Source organism: Callithrix jacchus, chromosome 1 (genome assembly GCF_049354715.1).
Source record: "Callithrix jacchus isolate 240 chromosome 1, calJac240_pri, whole genome shotgun sequence".
Taxonomy (NCBI): Eukaryota; Metazoa; Chordata; class Mammalia; order Primates; family Cebidae; genus Callithrix; species Callithrix jacchus.
In genome coordinates this window covers 69,280,215-69,294,895 of record NC_133502.1, presented here as the reverse complement: position 1 = coordinate 69,294,895, position 14,681 = coordinate 69,280,215, and the positions used below count along the sequence as shown (strand labels likewise).

General features: G+C 34.8%; 1 protein-coding gene across 8 annotated transcripts in view; it reads right to left on the bottom strand.

Moving 5' to 3' along the window:
- Positions 1–1,372: 1,372 nt before the first annotated feature.
- ESD (esterase D) overlaps positions 1,373–14,681 on the bottom strand; it is a 27,327-nt gene continuing 14,018 nt past the window's right edge. For all 8 annotated transcript variants that reach the window (XM_008992138.4, XM_035298329.3, XM_008992134.5 and 5 more), the window contains exons 6-10: positions 13,332–13,456; positions 11,956–12,075; positions 9,756–9,854; positions 7,409–7,576; positions 1,373–1,606 (exon numbers count right to left, since the gene is read on the bottom strand). In XM_008992138.4, the coding sequence (XP_008990386.2) occupies positions 1,526–1,606; positions 7,409–7,576; positions 9,756–9,854; positions 11,956–12,075; positions 13,332–13,456 (593 nt within the window). In that variant the 3' untranslated portion in view covers positions 1,373–1,525. The remainder of the gene's footprint in view (positions 1,607–7,408; positions 7,577–9,755; positions 9,855–11,955; positions 12,076–13,331; positions 13,457–14,681) is intronic.

Here is a 14,681-nt window from a genome sequence, read left to right as displayed (position 1 = left end):
GATTCACCTAAGGAGTTTTACTAATCCTGGGCAATGCAGGCCCCAGGAGGACAGGAACAAAGGTTAAGGCCTTGTTGAAGGTGTTGCTCTTCCAATCTCATCTGGGGGCCCTTATGTTCACTGTTATGTCTCCAGCACAATTTTGAAGTCTTCCTCTCTGGCTGTACCCCTTTCCTGGTTACACCCCCTTTTTCTGGTATACCCCTCTCCTGGTGGGCTCACCAAAAGGTAATATTGGGGTTCAGGGTGCCCTCAGCTCCCCTGAGAGGACATTTCTCCACGTTCTTGTTCTCCTGCCCTCTCAAGAATGAGAGAGGGGACCATGGCACAATGCGCAGTTAATGCCAGACTCAAAAGTGTTTGTACAAAGTGATTTAGAGAAGCAGGAGGAGAGAGAAACAGCTAACTCTCACACTGAGTGAGAGAATCCAGAAAGATGGAATCCAGGAGAGGAAAGCAGCTTCCACACTGAGTGGAAGGGAATAGACAGATGGAGTTTAGGAGAGGAAGACAGGCTTCCACGACAGTGTGGAAGGGGACTCCAGAGGGAAAATCCATGATAGAGAAAGATGGCTTCTACAAAGGGAATGTTTGTGGAAGGGGATCCAAACATGGAGTCCCTTAAAATGTATTTTTTAACAGAAAAAAAATATTTTTAAAGCAGCCAGGCTTTATTGGCTTCTATCATGTTTTACTGGCTTTTATGTTTCAAAAAGTTTGTCTATTAAGTTCTTAAAGAAAAACAATTTGGTATTTACAGAGACATTAGTTTTCTTGGTGAGCTCACCAAGTTAAACCTCTGCTTATGACTAAGGGAAAATATTCATGTTTACGATAACATATGAAACTAGTAAGTTCCTTATTTAGCCATTTCCAGAATGAATCTTATTTAATCCTTGAGAGCCTTAATATACCCTAAAACCAATGTTCATAAATATATTAGGCTCAATATGTAAGAAAAGGTATCACTGGACTGGAATTTAAAAAATCTGTCTTCTAATATCCCACAAATAGCTGTGTAATAATGGGGAATTCATTTAACCTTTCTGAACCTACCTCCTCCTTCTGTAGCTAAGAGTTATTAAATACCCACTAGAAATCAAGCATTTGCTAGACACTAGAGATTCAACAAAGAACATGACAAAGACAGACCATGTCTTCAGAGGCTTCAAGTCTGGAAAGGTGTGGAGTTTGGGCTAAATTACTTTTAAGTCTTCTATTCCAGAGTGACTATTCTATACTTCAAATAGGATTACATTCATAATCTATGACCTGGGATTAATATAAGAATTTCCAAATGACACTGAAAAAGCTATAAAGCATTAAAGATTTTCTATGTGAACATCTGTGAAATAACTTTTAAAATCAGAAGTAGGTTTTATATCTTTATTCAGTTGTGATTCAACTGTAGAATAAAGCCCTTTTAGCATTATAAAAGCCAATGTTTTGAAATGTTTTTTGCTCAGCAATACAGTTGTATTTTACAACTTTTATAATCCTGAAGAGATTCTCTTATTTGGAGTTTTCACGCATTCAGGTATTTGGCATGATGTCTGATGTGATCAGTAATAAAGGTTGCAATGAAGTAGTAGCTATGATCATAGCCCTAGAAGACAGGATAAAGAGATGATAAGACATTTATCTTCCACTCAGAAACATCAATATTAGAAACATTAAATATATCTCTAAGGTCATTTAATTTGCAAATAGTTATAGAATTAAGGAAGTATGAGGAAGGTTTATAATAAAATCAAGGTTGTCGTACTTTAACATTTTCATGGTACATAAAAGGGCAGAGAAAATATGAAGGAAAACTAAACATTCTGCCTAGCTTCTAAACATAGTCTAGCTTCTAAATGCTGCCATTAATATGTAAAGAGAGGAAGTAACACATTAATTAAATATGCAGAGTAGACATTGTCATATCAACCAAGATGAAAAGAATAAGGATTTAGAGAGCTTAGAAACATGGGCATTTCAATTTATAAATGCAGCACATCAATAAGACAGTGACTATTAAAATACAAAATAAGTACAAAAACAATATAGAAAAAGAACACAAAAATGCCCAAATGCACTATCCTTGTTAGGAAGTCAAACACAGCCATCATAAATCATGTTAAGAATTCCTTCTACACAGTAAAAGTATATCATATCTTCATTTGAGGAGAAAAGAATGATTCATTAAACCTTGACATCCCTTAGCAATATATCAAATTAGGTAAAACGTCAGTAAACCATTAAAAAACTACCATGAAACAGAGAAAAATGTGATGTGCTAAGCAGTTGAGTTGAAAGATATTTCTATCTATCCAGTCAATTAAAACCATTGTTGTAGGTAAATGGAGAAATAATCCCTTTCTGGTGACTTTGACACCTCTTCTGAGTACAAGATAAAAAATAGTCTTCCAAAAGAAAGAAAAAAAAAATAAGGTATTAAGGTGGTAAAAAATTTCTTCCTTTTTATTTTCTTCAACTTTTTTTTTTTGAGACGAAGTTTCGCTCTTGTTACCCAGGCTGGAGCGCAATGGCGCGATCTTGGCTCACCGCAACCTCCGCCTCCTGGGTTCAGGCAATTCTCCTGCCTCAGCCTCCTGAGTAGCTGGGATTACAGGCACGTGCCACCATGCCCAGCTAATTTTTTGTATTTTTAGTAGAGACGGGGTTTCATCATGTTAACCAGGATGGTCTCGATCTCTTGACCTCGTGATCCACCTGCCTCGGCCTCCCAAAGTGTTGGGATTACAGGCGTGAGCCACCGCGCCCGGCCCTCTTTTCTTCAACTTTTAAGTTCAGGGGTACATGTGCAGGATATGCTGTTTACATAGGTAAACGTGTGCCATGATGGTGTGCTGCTCAGATCACCCCCATCACCCAGGTATTAAGTCCAGCATCTGTTAGCTATTCTTCCTGATGCTCTCCCTCCCCCATCACCTTTTGACAGGCCCCAGTGTGTGTTGTTACCCCCTATACATCCAGGTTTTTTCATCATTCCGCTCCTGCTTATAAGTGAGAGCAAGTGGTGTTTGGTTTTGTATTCCGGCATTAGTTTGCTGAGGATAATGGCTTCCAATTCCATCCGTGACCCTGCAAAGCATATGATCTCATTCCTTATTATGGCTGTATAGTATTCCATGGTGCATATGTGCCACATTTTCTTTACCCAGTCTATCATTGATGGGCATTTAGGTTGATTCCATGTCTTTGCTATTGTGAACAGTGCTGCAGTGAACATACATGTGCATGTATCTTTATAATAGAATGATTTATATTCCTTTGAATATATACCTAGTAATAGGATTGCTGGGTCAAATGGCATTTCTGCCTCTAGGTCTGAGGAATCACCACATTATCTTCTACAATGGTTGAACTAATTACACTCCAGGTGGGAAGAACTTTCTAAGAACTTTCAAACACCAGATAATTTATCCCTACCCACAAGTAAAATACAAGGTTGAATAAACTAAAAGAAATAAAAGTCTAAGAAAGATTTTTTTTTTTCTTTCAGTTTTGGATTAGTAAATGGTCACTGATGGGAAAAAATGAGAATTTTTCTAAGCACCTAAGAAATAAAAATAGAGCTAATAAAAATATCACTGACGCTTCAGAAAACAAGGCAAAGCCCCAAGGTTTTGATGAATCAGTAAATGTTCTCAATCTTTCCCTTCCAGAGAGGTATTAAATGTTTATCTTGGGAACAGTAGTTAATAAAAAGTTCTGGGTTAAGGTCAAAGTAACATGCCTTTTAAAGCAATTTGTCATCTATTATGGAAGTGAATGTCACAGGAATGTTGTCAAGATTAAAGCTGAGCCTCAAAATTACTTGATGTCATATCTCTCAATGATTAGACTAAGTCCCAGCTGGCTAGTTAAATTTAGAGCTAAATTACAGTTTCCTATATAAAGAAAGAAATGTAAAGAAAAGCATTTTCCATCCATATAATTCTTGAATTGTTAAGGCCACAAAACCTGTAAAATGTACCAAAGTATTTATTATCTGCCATTTTTCACAGATCAAAAGATGGATTTGATAGAAAATGGGTACAGATGCAGGGAAACAGACACCTCAAAAGACTTGTGTGACCAACTCCCAATGTGACTGAGTATGCCACATTTTATCCTTAGTTTCTTGTATGTTAAGAGCCATCAGACACACATGAATAGCCATCATTATTATTAGAGAAGTCTCAAGGTAAACCCAGGAGTATATTGCAAGACAAGATAAGACATCTAAAACCCAAAGCAAATGACCAAAAGTTCCATAATGGTAAAGATTCACCTAGATGAGAAAGAAGAAAATGCCTGCCACGAGGGACCAAGAATTTTTAAAAATATCAACAAAAACACAATAGAACACATTTGAACTATTGGTATCCTGCTGAAGCTACTCAATTCGAGCTAACTGTATCATCCCCAACTAGGGATTCTGTTTATCAATGTTATTAAATGGAGATGGCTTCTTTAATTAAATTCTTTGATGAACGAGTTGGTATGACATGTTAAGCAGGTCACGCAAATGCCTATGTTTAGTGATACCTGAAGGGGGCTTTTCGCCTCTACCTCACACTTTAAATGGAAAATTCTTGGTAGCAAAACTCTGACTCCTGGAGTATAAAAATAAATGAACACGTTTCATTCTTTCATTCTTTTCACTCAAAAGGAAGCAGTGCTCCACAGGCAGTGTTTTCTTGCATATTTTCCAGACCCAATTAGAAAAGCTTGGATATGTTTAAAAAGGAAGACTTTGCATTGTACTCATTTATTTAACAAGTATTGAGAGCCTCTATGCTAGATAACTATGCTAAATAAGCATGGTATATAGAGACGAATAGAGATCTCTACATTTCCAGGATTGTCTGCCCTGTTCTTACTCTTCTCTAAAAGGCAGATCCAGAGGCTGTAATAGCCTCTCAATCTTCAAAAAGGTCCTGAGGCTTAAGGAGGTAGTACGGCCTCTCCTTCTATTCCACAAAAGAGAATACAGTTTCTGGAAACTTCTTGAGTATTAGGTCACTAAGTTTTTTTCCTTACTGTGTAACTCCAGTAAGTAAAGATAAGACATACTAATAAGCCCTTCTTTTTCAGAATAAGATTTGATCTCTGTATGCTAGATATCAGAAGTTTGCTACCTAGTATTTTTTTCAATTTAGATTCCCCGAAGCCAAAATAGAAAAAGAAAAATATATAAATAAGCAAATAAATATCCCCAATGCACGCTAACCCCTCCCTCTAATTTGTTTTTTTTTTTTCACATTCGCCAGAATATAAATTGTGAGCATTTAACACCATTAAAAAGAGGTAAAGGAATGAAGTTGAGTATATCATGTGCATGATTGTAATTATTTTTCTTCCCTCTCAGATTATTTATATATATATATATATATATATATCCCCTATTATTTTCAGCTTATTTTTCACAGCTTTTATCCCACAAAGAAATACAGTTACAACATGCTTATAATCAAATGATTAAGCAGGTGAGATGATAAAGCAGGTGATAGAACTCTCTGACCCAAGGGAATCTTGGGTCAAAGCTGGTAAGAAAATCTGAAGGTAGACTCGGGAGCCACTACTCAGGCATGGTCATTCAGTTGTTGATTCAATTAAAACATATCTAAACGAAATCTGCTTCAAGCTGTGTAGTTCACTCTTAACCTGACCATGCTGGAAGTAAAGTGAATAGAAAGTTGTGCCTGAGCTCAAGATTATAACTCTTGTGCTTTGAATACTTCCTTACTTTATTAGAATAATTGAGTGGTTTGTCTTGACTTCTCATTAAGTATAGCCAACTATGTGTTCTAGTTGCTTGAGATACAGGCATTTTAGAAACAAGTAAGTTGACTTATTTTTTCCTCCAAGAATGTCATCCATGTTCTAACGCTGTTGTTTTTATAACAAACTTGAGAGATTTTCAGACTTTGTTGGCAGGCAGAAACATTGTAGAAACAGAATTTTTGGGCACAGTCTTTGGGGAAGCAGATGAGGCATCCATCCATCATGGGTTGTACCAAGAAATTAAGGTCATTTGGAAAAAACATGGTTTGGTACGTCATTTATGGCTATAGTTACTGAAGTTAAATGTACTACTATATTTATAGCCAAACCGGCATTTGGATTTCTCAAGACTGGTTGTTGACCTACAATTTAATTGTGATGGTAAATGTTCAAATAAATCTAAAACAAAATTCTATTACTCAAGGATGGACACTAAGAGACAACAAGGTATATATAATATATTAGTTTTTGACATTTTCTCACCATATATGTGCAAATACCCCTGCAAACAGGAAAATTGTTCAGATCTTCTGCATAAGTTAGACAGGCAGCAAGCTATGCACAATTTCTCCTTGTGCTAGCTCAAATTCCATTCCTTTGCTCCTCAGGAGCACATCTTGCTGCCTGAGAATGGCTTGATAAATGACAGGACAGTATTTGCAGTCGAATGGCCTTGCTTCCATCTTGGTTCCACCACTTACTAGCTATGTGATATTAGATAAGTAGGTTACTTCTCTGAGCCCGTCCCCTCATTTGTAAAACAGAAGGATAGGAAAGGAATGACATCTCATTTGTGGGTGTAAGAATTAACAATGAGTTAATGCTGTGAAAGTATTTTATAAACTGTAATGTACAACATTACACATTGATCTAGATTTAATTGAGCTTTTACCAACATAATTACATCTTAGATCAATGTGCCTGACATATTATCCTTAAACATGAATAAAAATTTTTCAAAAATCATGATCATTTATAGTTTTCAGTGCTCATTTTTTTCACTTGGAAATATTTTAAATTATATTCTGAAGCTTTATAATTTTTTTTAAATAAAAGCAAAATTTCTTTAATTATGACTACAGAGTTAGGTGAGTAGTGGAGAGTCAAAAGGATTTTAGTTAAAACAACTTGCAAGCCAACTGGGACTCAGTAATTATTCTTAAACAACTAGAAATGTCAAGTAGCACAACGAATAGCTTAGTAGGTAAGTCAAATAACATAAAGCACATATGTGCAATAAATAATACTTAACTTCTGAGGCTAAAATATGCATATAAAATAAGGAGTAATTGGGGTAGAAGTTTGTCCTTTTTATTCTACTGTAGCAAAGGTATATGTGTAAAGAAAGATGTATCCGCTAATGTTGAAGATTAATCATCATTCAAGCATCAAACATCTTGTTATTTACTGGTTTGATGGAAAACAGTATTTTTCACTGCCAAAACCTTTCCCATTTCTATCAAATTTAGTGTTAGATGTAATTAATTTTATATGCAGGCTTTCAAGTGTCAATATAATTAAAAACTTACTAGAGTAGCATTTTATATTCTAAAATAAGTTAAGAAAATGCTACGGAATCCTTATTCTTCATAGTTACATTATTGATATTAAGCTAAGGTTTCCTAGTACTTGCCTCTTGTAATCGAAAAACAACGGGGATTTTCTTTTCTGTACAGGCAGCTATGAAGTTATCAGGGAGTAACTGTCCGTCTAAAAGAAACTGGTCTTCTTTTCCTTGATCAATTAGTATGTCCAGCTGAGAACCTGGATAGGATTTCACAAGATGGGTAGCATCATATGCCTGTAAAAAGAGAAGTTACATTGAAAAATAAATTCAAAGCTGTTCTTCAGAATAAACTATACTAGTACCAAATAGAAATTTAAAGCTATTTAAGTTCTAAGGCTGATTAAATCAGAAATATGCTTTTAAGTTGGCTCAAAATCTTGCCAGGTTTTTATTTACAAGGTCTTCAGAATTCTATTTTCTAAAAATAGTCTCTTTCCTACTTTCAGGTAGTCCTAGACTAGTGGCAAGAATCCCGTATCTCAGGCATTCTTCACAAAATGTCCCTTTTTCTTCTAAACCTTTAATATTCTTAATCTCCTCTTGACTCCAGTAAAGAAAATGATTTTTTTTTCTTTGTAACTCCTTCCACAAATCGGAAATTAGAAGCTTCTTCTAACTCCATGATCTTTTTCTAAATAGTTCTATTTCAGATAATCTTTTATTTTTCTTCTGGTCTCTTCTTCATGGCTCTAATTCCAGACTAATGCATTCAGCCTTCTTTTTTGCTGTTGAACAGCATCAAACCTCTGTAAGTTTTCAGAAAGATCTGGTATGAATAACCTGAATCATATCTACATCATCTCAAATTTATTATCTGAGGAGCTGCCACTAGTTATAATCTTATATTTTATAACTCATCTTGAAATATTCTTATTCACATATATTCACTAACCACAACTTTTATATGTTGACCAAGACAGACAGCCATCAAAAGATTTTTCCTCTAAGTATCCTGCTTTTGAAGACTCTATTTCCTTTTATCTTAAAAGAGTGAGAGAGGACCTATAAAGTCTGACTAGTTCTAAATCCTATGATTTCATAATTCTACATGGTTTCCTGATTTCAATCATAAATTAAATACCCTAAATACAACATAATTAAGACAGTAAAATCTACTGTCACTTGGAGAAAAGTACATAACAGATTCCTTTTTAGGTTACTTGTGCCTCTACCTTTCACCTTCTCCATCCAAGTAGTTAGTCATTTACCTAATTCTTCTATTAGGCCATAAGTCCCTGGTGGATGTGAAAGATCACCATTTTCGTAACAAAGGAGCTCAGAACTTAGCATAGACTTTGTACCTATGAAGACTTGAAACACTGATGTACATGCAATGTCAGTTCTCAAAGGATCTAATCCTAAATCAGTTCTAGCATTCTTCCAATATAATAAAAATTCAAGCCTAAACACAACTGTAATCTAGTTACTAAAGGGCGAACCCTCTAATTTGTTAGAATTTCAGTACTCATCCTTAAATAAAGTAGGGGGTCCATGTGAGAATGACCACTGAATGCAGAACTATAACTACTTTAAGACAAAGAAGTTGTGTTTTTTTATCCACTCAAGTATTTTCTGCTTGTTAACAATGCACAATGATGAGTTCACTTGCAAAGTATTCAAACTCTTGGTGGAGTTTGCAAATGGCCCATGTCTGCACAAGAGTAAAATGGCTCTTAGGAGAAAGGGTCATTTTTATTTCCACTTGCAAGTACCTGTTTTGCATGCTTAAAAAAGCAATCTTGCTGTGGGAATATTCACATAAATGTATAAAACAGAATATCTATTTTTAAACACTCATGTCTAGAATTTAAGGTCAAGATCTGAAATGCTGAATTTTGAAAAGAAATACATAAAATAATTTAAAAAGTTAGGGTTCTTTGTTTCTCTTACACAATGAGCATATAGTTAATAAGAGGCAAGTCAAAATTTCATTACACAAGTTGAACATCCCTAATCCAAAAATCCAAATTCAGAAATGCTTCAAAATCTGAAACATTTTGAGTACCCACATGATGCTTAAAGGTCACATTAAAAGGAAATGCGCATTGTTGCATTCTGAATTTTTACATTAGGGATGTTCAACCTGAAATATGTGATATTTTTAGATTAGAGATGCTCAACCTGTAATATGTGGTATTTTCTGTTATGTTAATTTAGAAGTCATGTTAATTTAGAAATAAAATATAAATTAGCCCTTAGTAGAAAAAAATGAAGCCCCAGAATACCTGCCACTATTCAATACAATTAGAAAGTAGGGTTTTTTGTTGATATATATATAACTTGCTGATTTGTCTCAGCTCTGGAGCCCTAACTTGAGCAGGGTAGGAATATAATGTCTGTGGTATGTCCAGCCTTTAAAAAAAAACACTTGAAAACTTAAGATTGAATATTAAGATAGCCATTCAGTACCTACCTTCCATTTACTTTGATCTGTTCCCAAATATCCACTAAAGGCTTTTTTGCCCCAGGGACAGAGTACAGGGTTGCAAATTGGCGCAAATGCTGACACAGACTTCAGAAACAAAATGAATTTAAAAACAAGTTATATTTTGCTAAATTAAATATGAACAGATATTCGCAACTTGCTTAAAAATATAGAAGTTATTTGCAACTTACTTAAAAATTCTGACTTGACATTAAAACCCTGTGAACATTTTTCCTTTTGATATATTACTGGCTTAGATTGTAGCCCTTTCCATAATACCTCTTTTCTATATTCTATTAAGAAAGCTAATAAATATAGTTGCTAAAATAATGCAAAACAGTACACTGCAATTTAATTAAGGTACAAACAGAAGTTTATGTTCAGCGTTTCTGCTCTTGTTTTGGCACTGAAAATTAGTCTATAGTAATATAAAAGTTCACGCTTATCTTAGTGAACATGTTACTAAACCTGACACATTATTTCTCTTAAACAGTACCAACAAAGCAGTGAGCAATGCATTTCAATATGATAGAATTTTTAATACAACTCTGTGTTCTGTAAAATGTTCTTTTTCACTGGATATGGTGCAGAGATAGGATCTCTCAATTTCGGAGTACTCATCAATGTACGTGTTTAGTGGTATATACTAGCTTTCTTAAAGGATGAAAAATTCAACTAAGTTTGCTTTTCTACCTCAGACATGATAATTAGACTGCCTTAAAAAAATGGAAGTAGGCTGGTCACAGTGGCTCATGCCTGTTATCCCACCACTTTGGGAGGCTGAGGCAGGCAGATCACCTGAGGTTGGAAGTTCAAGACCAGCCTGACCAACATGGTGAAACCCCATCTCTACTAAAAATACAAAATCAGCTGGGTATGGTGGCACATGCCTGTAATCCTAGCTATTTGGGAGTCTGAGGCAGGAGAATTGCTTGAACCCAGGAGGCGGAGGTTACAGTGAGCCAAGATTGTGCCATTGCACTCCAGCCTGACCAATAAGAGCAAAACACTGTCTCCAAATAAATAAATAAAAATAAAAATGCTTACTTAGCAGAAAACCCACTGTCATGCCATGAATTAGTGAAATTATAATAAAGTTTACCAAAAACAAAATATCTGATGCTACAGCAAGAACCTGCTATGAGAAATATTTTCATTTCTCAGTAGCACACCTACAATAATGAAGTTCTTCTTAAGAGGAAATGAATCAAACCAATCTTAAGGGTACGAATAGCCCTGTAAATTTAAAGGCAGTAGAAATTTTAAGATGATAGTTGCTTTGACATGTCCCTTTTCAACTCTTGTAACATGCTGTTCTGCACAGTATGACACACTACATATGGTAGTTATTCAAATCTGACTCTAGGAAAGGCTGTGATGTTTTTTAATCAAGCTGCATTTCAATTTTCATTAGTGGCATTAAGAACAGAATACTTAAGCTTCTACAAATCATATCTTTTACCTCAGAAAATCAAAGTCAACTTCACAAAGACATTCCTGGTAAGAACATAAATGATAGGTCCTGCCACAATAACATGAGTCAATAATAATAACTTCTAGGGGAAAAGAGTGTTCAAAACCATAGTTAGAATAAAAACAATTAAAGCAGAAGCTACATTTTATAATACTTTTAACAGGCCAATAAGAAAGCACTCTTGGGCCGGGCACAGTGGCTCAAGCCTGTAATCCTAGCACTTTGGGAGGTCAAGGCAGGCGGATCATGAGGTCAAGAGATCGAGACCATCCTGGCTAACATGGTGAAACCCTGTCTCTACTAAAAATACAAAAAAAAAAAAAAAATTAGCTGGGCGTGGTGGCGTGCACCTGTAGTCACAAGCTACCTGGGAGGCTGAGGCAGGAGACTTGCTTGAACCTGGGAGGTGGAGGTTGCAGTGAGCCAAGATTGTACCACTGCACTCCAGCCTGGTGCCTGGCAACAGAGCAAGTCTCTGTCTCAAAAAAAAAAAAAAAAAGAAAGAAAGCACTCTTACTGAATTCCTATGCTTCTGATTCTGTAGCATATACTCTATGGTCAAATTAAATACCCACCTGCCAAACACCCCAAAGTTCTCAACACTAGAAACATTTAGTTTCAATACTAACAATATTGTAATTTTAATATTTGAAGGTTCCTAATATTATGTTATTCAAGAGAAATGTTTATCACTGGAAGTTTAGATAATCTTACTTTGTATTTTCCAGGATTTTTCAAAGCACAGATCAGAGCTCCATGGCCTCCCATGGAGTGGCCAAAAATAGATGTCCTTTGGGGATCCACTGGAAAATTGGCATTTATGAGTTGGGGAAGCTAGAAAAAATTTAATCATGTGACAAAAGATATCAAAGAAAATAAGCTTAGACTTTTCAAAGTTATATAAAATAATTACACAATCAATGCTGCCAAATCATAGTCTTAAAATGATTTGAACCTGTAACAATGAAAAAAAAAACAAAACAAAATTCTCAGGTAGACTATGGTTATTAATATATCCCCAGAAATATATGGTACAGACTTCTTTGAAAACATTTTAGGAAGGTGATGCAGAAAGAACCTTTCAAATGTTCTTAGATTTTGACCTAGTAATTTCTTTTTGGAATATATTCTAAGGAAGTTGGTCCTTAAGGAGAAAACATTATGCACAATCAGTGCAGTAATATTTATTAGGGTAAAAATATATAAAAAACCATAAATATCCTACAAGAGGAAAAAGTAAATTATGGCATATGACAGAATGTTATCCAATTATTAAAATTAGAATAACATTGGAAAATATTTTTATATATAACTTGTAAAAAAGAACAAAATAAGGCCGGGTGTGGTGGCTCATGCCTATAATCCAAGCACTTTGGAGGCCAAGGCGGGCAGATCACCTGAGGTCGGGAATCCAAGATCAGCCTGACCAACATGGTGAAACCAAGTCTTTATTAAAAAAAAAAAAAAAAAAAAAAAAAGAACAAAATAAAAAGTTTACAGTTACATGAAAACTAGTCATAGAAAGAGTCTGGAATATACCAAAACATAATGGTTTTTGGGGGTAACAGAAATATGGGTGATTAAAAACCTACATTATTGTTTCTAAGTTTTGTGATATATATATTAATAATGAAGATCACATGAAATTTAGAAAAGCATAAGCAGCATACAAATATTATTAATAGAAGTAATGCTTTACCACTTATGTTTTCTAACTAAGCCTTGGCTTACCACTGTAAAATATATCCAAATGTGCTTATGTAAATTTAATGGTAAAAACAAAACAAAACAAAACAAAACTATATCCAAATGAACCAGCTGCCAGACAAAGTAAAGTTTTTTTCATGTATCATTTTCTTGGTTATTCTGGGTAGCATAAACAGGTCTCAATATAATGATTGAATTCTTTAATTGTACTTAGTGTTAATTTAAATTGCAGTAAATAGGACTACAGTACTAGTAAACTTTGGGATTTTTCACTAATAACTTTTATACCCTAGTTTAAAATCCTCAGGACTGTAAGGACTTTGTGTCCAAAAATCAAACTCTTGGCAGTCATCAGTTAATAATTACAATACAAATTAGATTACCTCCTCCGTGATGTAAGAGTACATTCTGTAGTTGGTTTTCCAAGGATCTTCGGTGGCATCAACATAAAATCCAGCACCAGTGCCAAAGTCCCAGCTCTCATCTTCTCCTTTAATATTGCAGCCACCTATCAAGAAACAATCTTGTGGTTTTGTCTACTCTGTAGTAATGGCCCGTGTTTAGCACCACACTTGCAAATGAATCTGCAAGTCCATTTGCATGGGAACTGTTCACCAAATGTTGTGAGCTCTCTGCCTTTTCGGGCACATGATAGGATTATGCTTCCTGCTCCTCTTTCCCTTGAATGGGGCCACGTGACTCATTCTAGCCAGTGAGGTAAAAAAATGACTTTCTAAGCTGGAGTATTCAGCTGCCAAGGTAAAGCACACTAACTTTCTTTGTTGATGAAGTTGCTTTTGTACTCTAAATATATGCTTCCTTACTCTGGTTTACCTGTCAAAGGACTTAAATCTTCTTTTGGTCTTTCAGAAATATATTGTGATTCCTTCCCTGATGACCCTCTCTCACCAGCACCTCTGTAATTCTTACACAGGAGTGGGGCAGCAGATGCTTGTGCTCAACTCACCATCTTGAACTGAAAATATTTTCTACTATGCTTTATTAATGGAGTCATTGTATCACATTTCCCTATCTATCCATCCTCCACAGAAATTTTTTTATACTTCTTTTTAATTTATTACATTTTATTTTATATACTTGCATGTGGTTAAAAAGCCAACCACTGGGATTTTGAATAGAATTACAGTAATACATAGAGTAATTTGAAGACATAACCTTGTCATAAGATCCATTTTATCCATCTAGAAAAATAGTATTTTCCCATTTATTAAAGTCTTCATTTATGATCTTTAGCAAAATTTTAGTTTCCTTTTTATACATCTTTCTAAGTTTATTCCTTAATATTTTATATTTTTGATGCTATTTGAATTAAATCTGTTATATTTCTAACCAACATGCCTTGTTTTTATACAATATGGCCTGTGAAAGGAAATATAGTACTTCCCAGGCCAGCCATATACCTTCCCTCATTTTACTGCCATTTAAATTCCATTTTCTGCCACTTCTAGAGTCATAAAACAAGTTTTAACTGTCTGATACATTGAGTTCTCATATATTTGTTATTTTCATTTCTCTAATGTAAATATTCAAATCATCTATATTAAAACTAATACTTGTTTAACTGTATGACTGATGTTAACAGAGATAAAAAAAGATGTAATTATCATGTAACAAGACAGTTTACCTTTGGAATAGAAAAAATAATTTCCTATGCATTACACATTAGTATTTTGACAGTAGTTCCAATATGATATATGAATTGAGTTGCTCAA